This window comes from Ursus maritimus, unplaced genomic scaffold, assembly GCF_017311325.1.
Source record: "Ursus maritimus isolate PB19 unplaced genomic scaffold, ASM1731132v1 scaffold_26, whole genome shotgun sequence".
Classification (NCBI taxonomy): Eukaryota; Metazoa; Chordata; class Mammalia; order Carnivora; family Ursidae; genus Ursus; species Ursus maritimus.
In genome coordinates, this window is record NW_024425119.1 from 40,723,569 (window position 1) to 40,739,968 (window position 16,400).

General features: G+C 34.7%; 1 protein-coding gene across 6 annotated transcripts in view; it reads left to right on the top strand.

The window, feature by feature from the left end:
- Positions 1–16,400, top strand: part of LARP4 (La ribonucleoprotein 4) — a 68,123-nt gene that overhangs the window by 37,126 nt on the left and 14,597 nt on the right. For 5 of the 6 annotated variants that reach the window (XM_040642439.1, XM_040642441.1, XM_040642440.1 and 2 more), the window contains exons 9-11: positions 10,241–10,453; positions 11,061–11,164; positions 15,746–15,958. In XM_040642439.1, coding sequence (XP_040498373.1) covers positions 10,241–10,453; positions 11,061–11,164; positions 15,746–15,958 — 530 coding nt within the window. Of the gene's footprint in view, positions 1–10,240; positions 10,454–11,060; positions 11,165–15,745; positions 15,963–16,400 lie in introns of those variants that run through there. The other variant, XM_040642442.1, reaches the window with a different exon arrangement.

Below are 16,400 nucleotides of genomic sequence, written 5' to 3' on the forward strand. Positions count from 1 at the left end.
CTGCTTTCAGCCACAAGCTCTTTGATCTTGGGCATGTCAGGTTACCTCTAAGGTTCTGGTTTGCTGCTTTGAAGTAATGCATGCTTTTCATTTCTGAAATTCTGTGATTCAGAAGCTGTGATCTTGGAGGACAAAGGGATTAAGTGAATAATGTTTGTCCACCTGTGATAATTTCATTAAGAGGCAGTGCTTCATTCTGTTTTAATTGACTTTTTATGACTGAGAATGTTAAGTTTATCTGGGTGTCATATAGATGATATATATTACAGAATATGTCATATAGAATATATAGTTATATATTCCTTTTATATATTTCAGAATTTGAAGTGTGAAAATAATACTTGCATGTTATAAGAAAGTCAGACAATATTAAGTAATTAATAATTAATTAATTCAGTCTCCCTTTCCCAGATTCCACCAGTTCTTTCCCCCAGAGATAATGAGGGTTTTTTCTGTATCCATCTAGGAATTTTCTTTCTTTATATGAATAGGAATGTACAGCAGACATTCATCTGCTCTTTTTCAGTTAAGAGATCTTCAAATCTTTTCATTCACTGTCGTTTCAAGTATACACACAATATTGTTCATGTGTATCACAATTTAATTATACATTTTTCTCCATGGGCGAGCATTAACTTGTTTCTCTTGTTTATAAATAATGTTGTAATGAACATCATTTCTTATGCTTTCTTTGGAATTTTTTTTTATTGTGGTAGAGTATACATGCATACATACACAATTTACCATTTTTAAGTAAACAACATAGTGGCATTTAGTACATTTACATTGCTGTGCAACCAACACCATTATTTGTCTAGAACTTTTTGCATCATTCCAAACAGAAACTCCATGAAACAATAACTGCCCATTCTTCCACCCTCTAGTAACCTCTCTTCTAGTCTCTGACTTTATGAATTTGCCTATTTTAGATACTGCATGCAATATCTAGTCTTGGGTCTAGTTTGCTTTTCTTTTCCTGTTTTTAAGATGATAACTGGGTTATAGATTTGAGAACATTCTTTTTAACAAAGGTGCTTATAGCTGTAAATCTCCCTCTCAGCACTGTTCATTGCGTCCAGTAAGTTTTGATGGGCTGTGTTTTTGTTTTCATTCATCTCCAATTATTTTCTAACTTCCTTTGTGATTTCTTCTTTGACACATTAAGAACATGTGTTGTTGGATTTCCACATATTTGCTAATTTTCCACTTTTTCTTCTCCTAATATCTAGTTTTATTCCAGGATACTTTGTATGACTTCAGTCTTTCTAAATTTATCGAAACTTGCTTTTAGCACAACATATAGTTTATCGTGGAGAATGTTCTATATACACTTGTGGAAAATGTGTATTCTGGTGTTTGGAATACTGTCTTATTAGATCAGATAGGTTTATAGTGTTGTTCAAGTTTTCTATTTCTTTTTTTTTTTTCTTCCCTGTCATGACAGGGATTTAATTTTATTTTAAATTTTAATTCCAGTAACTTAACATACAGTATTACATTAGTTTCAAGTATGCAGTGTAGTATTCAGCTCTTCTATGCATTACTCAGTGCTCATCATGGTAAGTGTACTTTTAATCCCCTTCATCTATTTCACCATCCTCCCTCCTGCCTCCCCTTTGGTAACCATCAGTTTGTTCTTTGTAGTTAAGAGTCTGTTTTTTGGTTTGTCTCTTTTTTTCCTTCATTTGGTTTGCTTCTTAAATTCCACATATGAGTGAAATCATGGTATTTGTCTTTATCTGACTTAATTTACTTAGCTCCCATACTCTCTGGATCCATACATGTTGTAGCAAATGGCAAGATTTCATTCTTCTTTATGGCTGAGGTTCTCTGTTTCTTTATCGCTTTTCTGTCTCATTATTTATTCTTGAAGTCTCTATTGTAGCATGGTCTGTTTCTCTTTTCATTCTGTCAGTGTTTTCTTTATATGTCTTTGGGCTCTGTTGGCAGATAAATATATTTTATCTTTTTGCTGGATCGAACCTTTTATCAGTGTTATAATGTCCTTTGTGTCTTATAACCTTTTGTAACTTAAAGTCTGTTTTGCCTAATAATAATACAGTTGACCCTTGAACAACAGGAGAGTTAGGTGTGCTGACTTTTCCTTTCCCAGGCAGTCAAAAATCCACATATAACTTTTTTTTTTTTTTTTAAGATTTCATTTATTTGAGAGGGGGAGAGCAAGCACAAGCAGGGGGACCAGCAGAGGGAGAGGGAGAAGCAGGTTCTCTGCTGAGCAGGGAGCCCAATGTGGGGCTTGATCCCAGGACCCTGGGATCATGACCCAAGCCAAAGGCAGGCGCTTAACCAACTGAGCCACCTAGGCACTCCCACATAAAACTTTTGACCCCTCCCAAAATTTAGAACTAATAGCCTACTGTTGATGGAAAGCCTTACCAGGACCATAAACAGTTGATTAACGAATATATGTTATATATTTTATGTATTGTATACTGCATTTTAGAATCAAGTAAACTAAAGAAAAGAAAGTGTTATTAAAATAAAGGAAGATGCCTGAGTGGCTCAGTTGGTTAAGCATCCAGCTCTTGATTTCGGCTCTGTGCTCAGCAAGAAGTCTGCTTGAGATTCTCTCTCTCTCCCTCTGCCTTTCCCCAGCTCATACACACACATGCGTGTGCTTTCTCTGAAATAAATAAACAAAAATCTTGGGGCACCTGGGTGGCTCAGTCGGTTAACCATCTGCCTTTTGGCTTAGATCCTTGATCCCAGGGTCCTGGGATGGAGCCCTGCATCAGGCTTTGTTCCCTGTGGGGAGTTTCCTTTTCCCTCTCCCTCTGCCTGCTGCTCCCCCTGCTTGTGCTTTCTTTATCTCTATCATATAAATAAATAAAATCTTAAAAAAAAATCTTCAAAAAAATATATACATACATAAAAATCTTTTAAAAAATAAAGGAAGAGAAAATACATTTATAGTACTGTACTGTATTTATTGAAAACATCTGTGTATAAATAGAACCATGCTGTTCAAACCTGTGTTGTTGAAAGGGTCAGCTGGATAGTCATCTTAGATGTATTTTGGTCACTATTTGCTTGGAATGTCCTTTTCTATCCTGTTACTTTCAGTGTCTGAATTTAAAATGAATCTGTTATAGGTAGCATATAGATGAATCCTGGTTTTTTAATTCAGTCTGCTAGTCTCTGCCTTTTAATAAGAGAGTTTAAGCCATTTACATTGAAGTAATTATTGATAAGGAAAGATACTTCTTCCACTTTAGGTATTTGTTTTCTGTATGTCTTTCATGGGTTTTTTCTACCCTCAATTTTTCCTTTCTTTTCTTTTCTTTTCTTTTCTTTTCTTTTCTTTCTTTATTATTTGAGAGGGAGAGAGCACAAGCAGTGGGAGGGGAGGCAGAGGCAGAGGGAGAGGAAGAAGCAGACTCTGCTGAGCAGGGAGCACAACACAGGGCTCGATCCCAGGACTCAGAGATCATGACCTGAGCTGAAGGCAGACACTTAACTGACTGAGCCACCCAGGCGCCCCTAATAAAGTCTGTTCTTATCTCACTTTTCTTTTAGGGTTCATTATTTTTGTCTTACCTGAAATTAACGTCCTCTAGGTTCATGAATATTTTTTTATTATTTCTTCTAGAAGTATTGTACTTTCACATTTAGATTATGCTCACATTTAAATTTTATGATCTACTTCAAGTTTCTTTCGTGTGTTGTGAAGTCAGGGTTCTTTTTTAAAACATGTACATTTGTTCCAACATTACCTGTTGAAAAGACTTGGTTACTTTGTTCACTATTTGTTGATGATATATGCTTTGGGTCATTTCTGGACTCTGTTCTATTCTATTGATCTGTATGTTTATCTTTATCTTTAAATAAGTTTCCTACTGTCTTGATTATCATAGCTTTATAAAAAGTTAAAAGATTGGGTAATGTCTAAGTTCTCAAATTTGTTTTGACTTTCCAAAATTACCTTAGGTATTCCAGGCCGTAACATTTCCATATAAATTTTCAAATGAGTGTGTCAGTTTTACAGAAATGCCTTTGGAGATTTTGATTGGGATTTCATCGACTCTAATTTGGGAGAATTGCCACCTTCATAATATTTAATCTTCTAATGTGGTGTCTCTCTTCATTTATTTAGGCTTTTGGTTTCTTAGCATTGCTTTCTAGTTTTCAGTGTATAAGTCTTTGCCTATTTTGTGAAATTTATTATTAAGAGAGAGATTTTTGTGTGTTTGGGCCTTTTAAATTTTTTGTGTATTTGTTACATTAATGTAGCCCACATTATCTAATACAGCATCTGTTGGTAATTCTTTTCCTGAATCTATAAAACATATTGTATTAAAAGTAAAAAAACAAAACAAAACAAAAAAACCCCACTTCTTGCAGCATATTAACATGACTTACTTTTATTATTCTTTGATGAGGTAAAAAAATTAATCTACTATACATTGATTTCTGCTTTATAGGTACAGTATATACAAATACAAAATGGAAATATTGGTAATTCTATTCTTAACCTAAGAAAAGTGTTCTTTTAATGGAGTTATTTTTATTTTTAGGTAGTTGAAAATGTGAAATTAAATTGATGATTTAAAAAAAAATAATGCCTTTAAATAATAAAACTCCAATTTAGACCTTAAACTTTTCTTTTATGTTTTATCTATTATATATAAGGAATCTATTGTGTTATTGTTTTCTTCTGAATCAGTTACCTAAATTTTTCACAAAAATTTTAAGTACTTATAAAGCTTATTATAGGAAACTGTAATGCTATATTTTATTAATATTTTTGTGCACAATTAATTGGAAAATTACTTATAATGGCCATGATTCTAAAATTGCCCATGATAATTTGGGAGAATTCAGACTATTGTGCAGTGGATATCCAAGGTCAAGAGTCCTTGCAGACTTTGGCCTAAAGATATGCTTCAGAAAGAGTCCCGTAGAGCTTTTATTATATGAGCTGAGGTACATTGCTTCCATTTCTTCATCTTTTTTTTCTTGTAATTAAGCAGGAAAGCTTTTTTTTATTGCTGTTCTTCCTATAGATGAGGTCTATCTGGTATTAGTTCCCTTCAGCCTAAAGAACTTCATTTGATGTTTCTTATAGTGCCTCCCAGTGATGAATTTTCTTAGTTTTTACTTACCTTAAAACTGTCTTATATTTCATACTCATTTTTGGTGGGTATTTTCCATGCATATGGAATTGTAGATTGATAGTTTTAATTTTTTTCCATCCTTTTACGGTATTCTGTTTTCTCCTGGCTTCTGTTGTTTCTGGTGAGGCATTATTGTTATTCGTTATATAATGTAGTCTTTTTTGCCTGCTATATATTTTTTTGTTTTATGTTTGGTTTTCAATAGATTGACTATTGTGTTTCAAGGTATGTGCTGAACTTCTTGGCTTTTGCACACTGATGTTTTTCAGCCGGATTGGGGGATTTTCAACTACCAGTTTTTCAGAAGGAATTTCTGCCTGGCTTCCTCTCCCGTCCTTTTGAGATTCCACCATTACACATATATTGGACTGCTTGGTGTCACTGAGATTTTGTTCCTTTTTTTTCAGTCTCTTTTTCTTCTTTGGATTGGATAATTTCTGTAGACTTGGATTCATCTTCAAGTTCTATTCTGGAATTTCCATTTTTATATTTCCCCTATGCCGAGATTTCCCTTTTTGTTCAACTCTTTCAAGAACACAGTTTCCTCTCGAGGCGCTTGGGTGGCTCAGTTGTTAAGCGTCTGCCTTCGGTTCAGGGCATGATCCTGGCATTCTGGGATCGAGCCCCACATCAGGCTCCTCCGCTGGAAACCTGCTTCTTCCTCTTCCACTCCCCCTGCCTGTGTTCCCTCTCTCTCTGGCTGTGTCTCTCTGTCAAATAAATAAAAATAATCTTTAAAAAAAAAAAAAAAAGAACAGTTTCCTCTTAATCTATATTCATAATGGCCGGATTAAAATCATAGTCTGCTGTTTCCAGTACCTGGTTATCTTAGAGTCTGTTTCTTTGGGCTAGTATTTTCTTGATAATGGACCACATTCAAAAAGTAATGTTATTTACTTGCTTTTAGTTTCTTATGGGGCATTTTTTAAGATTTAAATAAACTACAGCATATGACATTACTTCAGTAAAAGCAATAGCTGTAAATTTTTTAGCTCCTGTTAAAGTCAATTTGATATTTTAAGGATTTTTCAAGATTAGCCATTATGGATTTCTTGTTTAATTGGTTACAATTTGGGGGAAGGAGGATTCCTGGTTTATAAGGATTATAAAATATACCTTTCATTCATTTGTTAAAGTCATGTTTTTATGCTTTAACATGGATTATTTCACTTGGTATTCCTTACAAGTTAGTGAGGCTTACGATTCCTAATCTAACCTTCTCACGTCTGTTTTAGTTCTTTTTTTCTTTTTCTTTTTTTTTCATGCAAAAAGATGGTTTTATTATAGCACAGGACAGGAACCATGGGCAGAAAGAGCTGCTGTTTTATTTAGTTCTGTAACAAAGGTCAGTAAACTTTTTCTTTAAGGGACCAGAACGTTGAACGTTGTAGATTTTGCCAATCATGAAATCTGTTGTTAGTACTCAGCTCTTCCACTATGGAACAAAAGCAGCCACAGGCAATATGTAAACAAATGGTCTGATTTATTTTATTAAGTTTTAGAGCATTGCTTTCTTTCTTTTTTTTTTTTTTTAAAGATTTTATTTATTTATTTGACAGAGATAGAGACAGCCAGCGGGAGTGGAGAGGAAGCAGGGGGAGTGGGAGAGGAAGAAGCAGGCTCATAGCGGAGGAGCCTGATGTGGGGCTCGATCCCATCACGGCGGGATCACGCCCTGAGCCGAAGGCAGACGCTTAACCGCTGTGCCACCCAGGCACCCCTAGAGCATTGCTTTCTTTCCTTTTTTTTTCCCCTTAAACTTAGTATAGGAAATTTCAAACATACGTAAAAGTAGAGAAAATAGTATAGTCAATCATTGAGAATCCCGTCCCAGTTTTAACAATTGGTAGAGCGTGGCCAGTCTTCCTTCATCCATATTCCCACTCATTTCTTCATGCCCCCAATTATTTTGAAGCAAATTTGAAACTTAATTTTATCTGTAAATACACTAGTATTAGTAGCTTTGAAGGAGGGATTTTTTAAAAATCATAGCTACAATATTATCACATTTTCCTGATTCTCATTTTTTTGTTTATATCTGTAGTTTCATCCTTTACGTATTTATTTTTTCTTTTGAAAGTATGTTGAAATAACTAAGTTATTTGTTTTGCAGAGTTTCTCATACATTTTGCTAGCTATATTTTTTGTGCTAAAATACACATATATCAAATATACCATCTTTGAGTACGTAATGCAATTGTACTAAACAAATTCACCACCATCCATTCACGTTAACTTTATTCATCTTGTAAAACTGAAATTCTGTACCTATTAAACAATAACTCCCCATTCTCCCCTCCTTCTAGCCCCTGGCAACCACCATTATTCTTTTATTCTATGATTTTTGAATACTCTAATTACTTCATATAAATGAAATCATGCAGTATTTGTTTCTCTGTGACTGGTTTATGTCACTTAACATAATGTCGCTTAACATAACACAAGGTTTATCCATGTAGCATATTGCAGAATTTCCTTTCTTACATAACATCTTTGGGGAAATATCTATTCAAGTACTTTGCCCACTTTTGAATTGGCTAGTTATATTTTTTAGTGTGTTTAGCATCCCCTAGATTTCTTGCAAATTGGTAGCTAGATTTAGAGCCTTGATCAAAATTTGGTTTGATTTGGGAGCAGCAGAGAGAGAGCAAAAAGCCTGTATGTTTTTGTGTCTGTCTCTCTTTTATGCTAGGTGCTACTGCTCATTGACTACATCTGTTAATTAAAGGCTGCAAAGAGGTGCTATTTTCAGGCTTTCTTTTTTTCCATTTATTAGTTGAATGACTTCTATAAAGGGAGGCTTGCCATCATCTTTATTACCCTGAGGTACAGCTCATATATGGAATGCATGATAAATGCTTGGTTCTAGCTTTTATTACCAGTTTTTGAAAATAATGTGTTGGTTCCCTAGGAACCTTCAAAAATGACCATTCGGGTATTTTTGTTGTCGTTGGGTATTTAAACATATTTGGTGTGTTTGTTGTCCTTATTGATGAATTGTGGCCTCTTTGAGTTAACTTAGGAGGCCTTTTGTCACAGCCCTAGTAATTTTCAGTGGTTTGCTTGCTCTCTAGTGTGACAAGATGTTCCAGTGTCTTGTACATTTTGTGTCAAAGGCCTGGGGTCAGTCAAGTCTCCGGAGTCCCTACTTTATTTTTATGGGGAGGTGATATTTTGCAGCCGACTGGCTAGGCACAGGGAGTTCTTGTGGTTATTGAAAGCCTTTCATTGAACAGAGCTATGAAGTGTGTGTGTGTGTGTGTTTGTTTTTAACAAAAATACATTGTGAGTTTATACTGATGCTTCCGATTTAAATTCAGGCTACATGGTTTTCACTTCTTGGGTCTCACATCTGTGTCTTCTTTCTCCCGTGTGAAAGTCTCAGATCTCAGTGACCCCAATGTAATTACTGATTTGCTGTATTCCATAATCAATGCAAAAGTATCAGAATAACAATACCAATAGGAATATAATTCTGGAAACAAATTAAGAAATTTTTTTGCTATACTTTGCCTTGTAGTTTATTCCTAAGGAACATTCATAACAGTTGATTTTATTATGGCTCAAAATCACTTAGGATTTCTCTGTTATATTACTAATATAACACAAATGCACATTTAGGTTAATTTTGCTTTTAACTTTTACAGTTGATTTTTAAAATTTTATTTTCGATGTGTTTATGGTTTAAAAGTAAAATACCTAAAACAGTATATATTAGGGGCGCCTGGGTGGCTCAGTCGGTTCAGCGTCTGCCTTCGGCACAGGTCATGATCCCAGAGTCCTGGAATTGAGCCCTGCGTCGGGCTCCCTGCTCGATGGGGAGCCTGCTTTTCCCTCTGCCTGCTGTTCCCTTTATTTGTAGTCTCTCTCTCTCTAAAATAAATAAAATCTTTGAAAAAAAAAAACAGTATATTAAATACATACACATACATATGTGTGAATGCAAGTATATATTACATCGCTGTCTGACTTAGCTAAACAATAGCTTACTTATACATATTCTTATCCTCCTTGCTTTACCTTTTTTTTTTTTTTTTTTAAACAATAATATATTCTGGGGGCGCCTGGGTAGCACAGTCGTTAAGCGTCTGCCTTCGGCTCAGGGCGTGATCCCGGCGATCTGGAATCGAGTCCCATATCAGGCTCCTCCGCTGGGAGCCTGCTTCTTCCTCTCCCACTCCCCCTGCTTGTGTTCCCTCTCTCACTGGCTGTCTCTCTGTCAAATAAATAAATAAAATCTTAAAAAAAAAAAACACAATAATATATTCTGGAAATCGCTCTATAATAGTACTTAGAGCAGTCCCTCAGTTCTTTTTACATCTGCATGGTACTTAATGGTGTGGATGTGATATAGTATATTCAGCCATTGATAGACTGTTATTGTGTGTGTGTGTGTGTGTGTGTGTGTGTGTGTGTGTGTGTGTATGCATTGGGGTTGGTTTTTTTCCCCTTCCTATTATAGTTAGTGTTAGTGAACTGTCATGTGCATCCCTTTTTAAAACTTTTTGTTCATTGTATATTCGGAAAAGATTCCTTGAAGTGTGAGATTGATGAGAGTGTGGTAAATGCATATGTAATTTTTAGAAGATACTGCTAAATATTTGTTTATAAGGGTTGTGCTATTTTATATTCCCATCATCAGTGTATTTTGGCACAACCTTATCAACAAAGTATGTTGTCAAATTTTTTGATTTTTTGCCAGTCCTGTAAGTCAGAAATGTTAATTCCATTTTAACTGCATTTCTCTTATAAGCAAGGTTTAACATCTTTTCATATGTTTAAGAGCCATTTGCCTTTCTTTTCTCTGTGAACTCTGTTCATTTCTCTAAATTTGTTTATTAGGATTATTAGCCCCCTTGTCTGTGATAATTTGCAGTTAGTTTTACTATTTTGACTTTTGTGATTTTACCTTGTTCATTGTTATATTGGCCATGCAAAAGTTTTTAAAATAATTTAAAGCTATCAGTCATTTCCTTTTGCTCTACTGACTTGTATAGTCGGCAGAAATAACATAGTCATGTAAAATTTGTTTAAAATGTAAATTAAATGTATTTGTGAAAATGCACACTTAGTCCTTCATTATAATGTGTTCCTCTTGCTTCTAGGCAAGGATAAAAGCCATCAATACATTTTTTGCTAAGAATGGTTATCGATTAATGGATTCTAGTATGTATAGTCAGCCCATTCAAACTCAAGCACAGTATGCCTCACCAGTTTTTATGCAGCCTGTATATAATCCTCATCAACAGTACTCGGTCTATAGTATTGTGCCTCAGTCTTGGTCACCAAATCCTGCACCTTACTTTGAAACACCACTGGTAAGTGTGATCCTTACAAAAGTATAAAACTTTTCACTCAAGCTGAAACTTGAAGAAATCAGCTAGAGTAGTTTATTTTGTTTTGTGTTGATATTGGTTTCTTTCTGGCTTTTAAGTAGTGATAAGGATATCTAATCCCCATGTGACTAAGACTTGAGCTATTGGTTCCTATAATTTTATTCTTTAGATTTTGCTGAATGAATTAAAATGAGAGATTAGGTAAATCCTGATTAGTTTAAAATGCTTTCACTTAAACTTTTTCAGAGAGAAATGTACTTTATTAAGTAATGACCTAATGATTCCTTCTTCAGTAAATCAGGTGATACTTGAAGTGAGTTTTACAAAAGTGAATAAGTAAAATGCTTAAAATTATTTTTGCCTTGTAAAAGAAATTGAGGGGGTGCTGGCTGGCTCAGTCAGTGGAGCATGTGATTCTTGAGCTTCAGGGACTTAAGTTCAAGCCTCATGTTGGGTGTAGAGATTACTTAAAAATAAAAAATCTTTTAAAAATCTGATGCTGGGTTAGTTCATCAGGAGTTTCTTACAGCCTTCATACTAGGTTTTGCGCTTTTCATTAATTGATTTTAAACATTACATTTTCTTTTAGGCTCCCTTTCCCAATGGTAGCTTTGTGAATGGCTTTAATGCACCAGGATCTTATAAAACAAATGCTGCTGCTGTGAATATGCCTCGACCATTCCAAAAAAATCGGTAAGATAAAAATCATTGTGGAATGGGGCGCCAGGGTGGCTGAGCCAGTTAAGCATCCACCTCTTCATTGCAGCTCAGGTCTTGATCTCAGGGTTGTGAATTCAAACCCACATTGGGCTCCACACCCAGCATGGAACCTACATAAAAACAAAAACAAAAAACAAAACGTAGTAGAATTTATTGTACACAATTCCCAGTAGTTCTTAAAGAATAACTGTAATCGCAGTGCTTATTTACAGACTTAGTAAAAAGTTTAAAACAATTTACTCTAGAATTAATAAGCACACTTTGACCTCATAGTGGATAATTTGTATAAAAAAAGGTTGAGAACTAAGATTGTACATAATACATACTGATTTTTTAATAATAAAAGAGAATAGAAAGTTATTTTATTACAGTAACATAAAATCTGGTGTTTAAATACCATTTAATGTGTTAAATAGGTAACATTTTAGAGAATGAGAGGTTTTTTTGAGAATATAAATGTTTGCTGATTTGAGTATTGAATGCTGGAAAAATGAGTTAGGATTTTTTTAAATTGACCTTTGAAATGATTTCCATGAACTATAGTGTTCAGACAATAGCTATCATTTATTGAACACTAGTGTCTAAAGCTTTGTCTTTAAGGTTTTACATATTTTATCACAGTTTTCATAACCGTATAAGATAGATAGTTATTGTATCTATTTAAGATGAAGAAATTGAGGAGCGCCTGGGTGGCTCAGTCGTTAAGTGTCTGCCTTCGGCTCAGGGCGTGATCCCAGAATGCTGGGATCGAGCCCCACATTAGGCTCCTCCGCTATGAGCCTGCTTCTTCCTCTCCCACTCCCCCTGCCTGTGTTCCCTCTCTCGCTGGCTGTCTCTCTCTCTGCCAAATAAATAATAAATATTAAAAAAAAAAAAAAGATGAAGAAATTGAAACATAAAAGGTTAAATATGTCTACGAGCATGTAGCTAGTAACTGGGAGAGCCAAAATTTGAGCCCAGTTTGACTTCAGAGCCTACACTTAAAAAAACGGTTTTCTAAATAAATTATTGGGAACTCTGGAAACTGTTTGCTATTATATAAAAGATAAGTCTCTTAAGTATTATTCTTTTTATGTAAACATTAATTGATAATCTTAATAATTTGGTATATTATGGCTTTTGACAGTATGATTATCCAAAGAAAAAAGGGCTTATATAGTGGCTTAGATTTATTTAAGAGTTTCGCGTTTATTGTCTCTTTGCTTATTTTGTTAGCCCCCTGGGTTTGGGTTTTTGGCTTTTTAAATTATTTCTTCAGTGATTTTTCCTTGCCATAGCTCAAGGAGACCACATGGGGTATGTTCTTCTAAAATGACTTCTAGGAACTTAATTCTTTTTTAAGAATTTTTAAGAATTTTAAGGTTTACCTGAAACATGCTGCACTAGAGAAAGAAGCCTTGTGGTATTAAATATTCTTCTCCGTGGATTCTGGAAGCATTCATGTATACCATCCTCTATTCAGAATTTTTTGACTCACTTTGACACAATTGGTTAAAGCATTTGAAGATTGTTTTTAAGTGTTATAAACATTTTACAGCATATACCCATTCTTACTGCTTTATGAAGTTTCGGATGTGATCTCTTCATATTACAAGGATGAAGGATTCTTCATAAATGAAATGATTATTGTGCTCTTGTAGATGATTCTTAGTTTGGTAATAAAGTAACAGCTTCACAACTCAAGTATTGCTCCGTCAAATGAGTAGAAGTACAGGGAGCCTCACACATTGTCCTTTAATCCGTCCTGTTGTTCAAAAAGATTAATTCCCATGAGCACGTAGAATGGTGTTCAAATGTGGAAAGACCTTTGTTATGGTGTAGTTTTAACTCATTTTACAGATGAAGAAAGTGAAAGCCGGAGGACAAAAATCTTGCTAGGGTTCCATGGCTAATTATTATCAGCAGACCTGAGATCAGAACATTTCCTTTCCTCTGCCAGAGCTGGTGAAGTTTTATCTTAAAAATAATTTAATTAGAGTAAATGACAGCTTGCAACTTCCCTTGCTAGAAAATACAGATTTCCCTGATTAGAAAGAGTAGCTTTGTAGATAGGTATGTATTGATTCCACCTTTTTTTTAAAGAGTGAATTTTGCTTTAGACAGTTAAGTAGAATATACTTCTTTCTTACAAGGTAGACTGAAAGCGATTTTTAACTAATAACTAAAAGTACTGGTGGTTTGCAGATTATTGACTAAAAAATGTATTAAATGGATTCGTGGTGTTCCTTTATTGTCACTTGTTTTTGTTTGCTGTGCTTTCTTGATGAGAAGGTTGAAATCACATTAAGAAAGCTAAGAATGACAGTGCAGTCGTCCTCGTTTTTAAGGAGGTGCGCCTAAAACTTTTGAAGGTACAAGGCAGATTTAGTATAATTTTGCTCGTTATTCAAAACCATTCATGTACTATCCTTTTTCATATATTTGACCAGTACAAGTTGTTAATTTTTAGTTACAAAAATTATACATGAGTATTCTTACAAAATGCAGATATTACAGATGAAACTAAGAGAGTTTTTTGACAGACCCTAATCCTTGTTTCTTCTAAAAAGTGACCACTTCCAGACCTTTATTTTTTTATTTGTTTATTTATTTATTTGAAGTTATCAGTCAAGGAGAAAGTAACGTTTAGGAAGCCCTTTTGTAGTTTATTATATGAACCTTGTAACAGCCCAGTGATGATCACTAGACCTACTTAGAGAGACTAGGACTAACTTTCAGAAGTCTGGGCATTTTTCTACCTTTCATACTTTCTCTTTCTGTCACTTTACTTCTTCCTTTCTATCTTTTATCACTTTTATCTTTCTTTTTTCCTTTTGCCTGGACTGAGATTGTTAAGTCCCTCTCTGTGAAGGGTAAGATTATGAGATCTGAGGGCTGTTTAAACCTAGTAACTTATCTGTTGGATATATTGAAATGCAATGAGAAAATTTAGGCAAACGATAGTTTCTGAACAGATAACATAAACAGCATATCTACCTCATGAGGTCATTTTCAGATGTGATGGATAATAAAAATATTTTGGAAATACTTTGTGTTAACATCTGTAATTTTCATTCCTGTTAAAATCTATCTTGTGGGGCGCCTGGGTGGGCTCAGTTGGTTAAGTGTCTGCCTTCAGCTCAGGTCGTGATCCTGGGATCCTCAGATGGAGCCCCATCCCATGTCAGGCTCCCTGCTCATCAGGGAACCTGCTTCCCCCTCTGCCATTCCTCCTGCTTGTGCTCTCTGGCTCTCTCTGTTTCTCTGTCATATAAATAAATAAAAATCTTTAAAAAAACAAAAAAATAATCTATTTTGTGACATAAAGTAATTATTTCGTATAATCTTTATGAAACTCAACCGAACTTTGTCACCTGGTTTTTAAGTTTTAATGGCAGTAACCTCATTTTTTAATTTTCTGTTAAGAACAGGGTAGCTGGAGATATTGTTGGAATTAATGTTTAATTATTGGGCTTATAATTATTTTGAAGTTTTAAGTCCAAATTCCAGAGAACCAGGAATTGACAGTGTGTTTATTAATATAAATTTATAACTATGAAAATAGCCTGTAAAAATGGAATTTTTAAACTAAAATAAGGGGCCAAATATAAATCTCCTACTTCCTCGTATAAACTGTACTGTAGAGCCAAGATCCTCAGTTGCTTGGGCTTACTTAGGTGTTTTCACTGTTGATTAAACTGTAGCCTCTGCCTCTCCTTTACCCCCACCCTAGCTTAATCTGCTTACACATTGTTAGAGAGATGGATTTGTATACCCATCATCCAAGATAAAAGCTACTCTTGTTCATAGTTACTGGGGTTTTTTGTTTTTTACTGGATTCCATACCTAATTCATGAAGCCACACCAGGCTATTTAGTTGCATTATATTTTCCTAGCTTTTTTTCACATAGGATCTTTGAACAATTAATTTAGTAAGAAGCTGGGATTTTAATATATTGCACCGTTTCTCTGGTTTTCATTGTCACTCCCCTAAAGAACCTTTTTAGACATCCCCCCTATTTTTCTCTATGAAAATTTAGTACTGGAGATATTGTGTATGTATTTATGTAATGTATGTATATCTGTGCCCTATGCATAAAAGGAGTAAGATTGGGATTTTTTTGTTCCTTCTCGGGCCTCCCCACTCCCTGACCCCCTGTAAATCTTACTCCCACTAGGGGTGATGTTGCCCCATTGAGAATGTATGGCATAAATTCATTAATAAGCTTAAAGCCTGGCTGATTTAGGTGTGTCAAGACTGCAACTGATGTTAAATTAGTTAAAATCCTAGTTGCATTTTGAGTATTGAAATAAAAGTAGCTTTATCTTGAAGAACTTTGGATTTTACCACAAATATCTCCAAACAACTTTTTTAAATGTAAAAATCTGAGACATAAAAGAGTTTACATTTTTATAATGTGACACTTCTATGTATAACAAATTGTAGAAAATCAGAATACAGTAGAAGGCAATTTTTAATTTGTCCCATTAAATAGAGTTTTTACCATGAAGAGGAAAGATTTTCTGTCTGTCTTGATTTATCCTCTCATGTATGTGATCTTATATTTCTTATAGTGTGAAGCCTCATTTTAGGTCATCGAGTGGTTCAGAACACTCGACAGAGGTCTCTGTGTCATTGGGGGATGGACCATTAAACAGATCTGGTTCAAGGAACTTTCCAACTGAACGGCATAACCCTACAGTGACAGGGCATCAGGAGCAAAGCTACCTTCCAAAAGAAACTCCTGCTATACAGATGGAACAAAATGGGGACTATGGTAGGGGCAGGTAAGGAGATATGGTAATAAATATGGATACGGTATATGAAAATTCTTTGCTTGTAATGTGAATGTTTAAGTAACATGATCTAGTGATTATTTTTTGTTTTAACTATTGGTGTATGGTTATGCTAATTGAATACAGTGTTCACATAACATGGTTAATAGTTTTCATAATTGTTAAGAAATTTATAGTGCCCATATAGAATATAGCTCTGAGTCAGAGGTTTATAAAGGTACTCTGAAGTTCTTTATGGTTGACTGAGGAAAGAATAGCTTAGAAAGGTAAGATCCTATCTGCAGTCTAATTTCTTACAGCTTCTGTACTATGGAAACAGAGTTATACCTTATTGCCTACTCTACTGGTATGAAACAAAAAACCCTGATATACTTGTGGTGTGGAAGGAGCACTGCTTAATAAAAGTGGGCCAAACTTACTTGTGGTGGTGGTA